The 1,542-nt window shown below is 42.3% G+C and overlaps 1 protein-coding gene across 1 annotated transcript in view; it reads right to left on the reverse strand.

Moving 5' to 3' along the window:
* TMEM87B (transmembrane protein 87B) overlaps positions 1-680 on the reverse strand; it is a 69,200-nt gene extending 68,520 nt beyond the window's left edge. Inside the window, exon 1 of the mRNA XM_011953087.1 lies at positions 612-680. Coding sequence (XP_011808477.1) covers positions 612-642 — 31 coding nt within the window. The 5' untranslated portion in view covers positions 643-680. The remainder of the gene's footprint in view (positions 1-611) is intronic.
* Between the last annotated feature and the right edge of the window lie 862 nt (positions 681-1,542).

Here is a 1,542-nt window from a genome sequence, read left to right on the forward strand (position 1 = left end):
TCACTGTGTTAGCTTGGCCAGGATGGTCTCGATCCCCTGACCTCGTGATCCGCCCGCCTCGGCCTCCCAAAGTGCTAGGATTACAGGTGTGAGCCACCACGCCCGGCCTCCATTATTGTAAATAACCAAGTCCTGACTGAAACAAAACAAAACCTTAAAATGTTAGTACTTAAAAACAAAACATTTGCTTAGTTTATTATATATGTTATATTCATTTACATGAATGCATTTGTTTATATTACATGTTATTTGTTTATATATATATATTAGTATTTTATTAATCCTGTTCGTTTGTTTTTGAGACAGAGTCTCACTGTGTCACCCAGGCTGGAATGCAGTGGTACGATCTCAGTCCAGTGCAACCTCTGCCTCCCAGGTTCAAGTGATTTTCCTGCCTCAGCCTCCCAAGTAGCTGGGACTACAGGTGCCCACCACCAGGCCCGGCTTAACTTTTTTTGTATTTTTAATAGAGATGGGTTTTCACTATGTTGGCCAGGCTGGTCCTGAACTCCTGACCTTGTGATCTGCCCGCCTTGGCCTCCCAAAGTGCCAGGATTACAGGCGTGAGCCACCGTGCCCAGTGTAGTATTTTATTGTTTCATTATACTTACCAGATAACTTGATATCTGTAGAGTTAAACATAGTTTTCCGAAATATCAAAGGTCCTGATTTCTAAAATGAAAAACAGAGGAAGATCTTGTTAGAAAGTTTTTTTCGCAACTGTTTTACCCCACAACATATAGAGTTCTAATCCTTGCACTCCTCTCTCTGACAAGAGTATTTTTTTAATGTAAATCTGATCACATCACTAACTTGCTTAAAACCTTGTCATGATTCTACTTCCTGCAGTTACCCTGAGGATCAGGAGAGCTCCGGCCTCTAGCAGACTTAGGGCCAGTGACACATAAGAGGTAAAAGATGCTGCCATTGCAGGATTAGTACTGCTCAGACATGACATGAACTGCCTGCATTTGCATGCTGCTCTCCTGGTGTCAATTTGAATGTACTTTTGATAAGGAACTGTCCCCATCTCCCAGCTCCAAGTCATTATGGTTTACCAGTGCAATTACAACAGACCAGAATTCATACTGTAGCCTACAGGACCCTGAATAATCAAGGCCTGCCCACCTCTCAACTTTCCAGTTCCTGAAAAGCATGATATTCTTTCCCGCCCTCAGGATTAGTGGTCAACCTGAAAAACTTACTTAAAAATCCTTCCTTTCACTGTTTGTTCATCTAGTTGGCTCCTTCTCACCCTTCAAAGCCCAGCTCAAAAGCCTGTTCTGCAGGAATTCTTCCACTGTGGCCCATATCAGGCCAGGCCCTCCCTTACATAATCCCCAGCACCCTTTCTTCTTCACAACCTTTCCACAACTTAAATCAAATAGTTGATTAGTTGTTTAATGTCTTCTCTCCTCAAGAATAAAAATCCTGCAGTTAGAGACTGTGTTAAATGTACAAGTGATTAGGAATTAAAAAAAAAAAACACTGACAGGACAAGTGGTAACCCCTTCCCCCTGCCCAACACAGTTTCAACAACAA

This window comes from Colobus angolensis, unplaced genomic scaffold, assembly GCF_000951035.1.
Source record: "Colobus angolensis palliatus isolate OR3802 unplaced genomic scaffold, Cang.pa_1.0 Scaffold356, whole genome shotgun sequence".
NCBI classification, from domain to species: Eukaryota; Metazoa; Chordata; class Mammalia; order Primates; family Cercopithecidae; genus Colobus; species Colobus angolensis.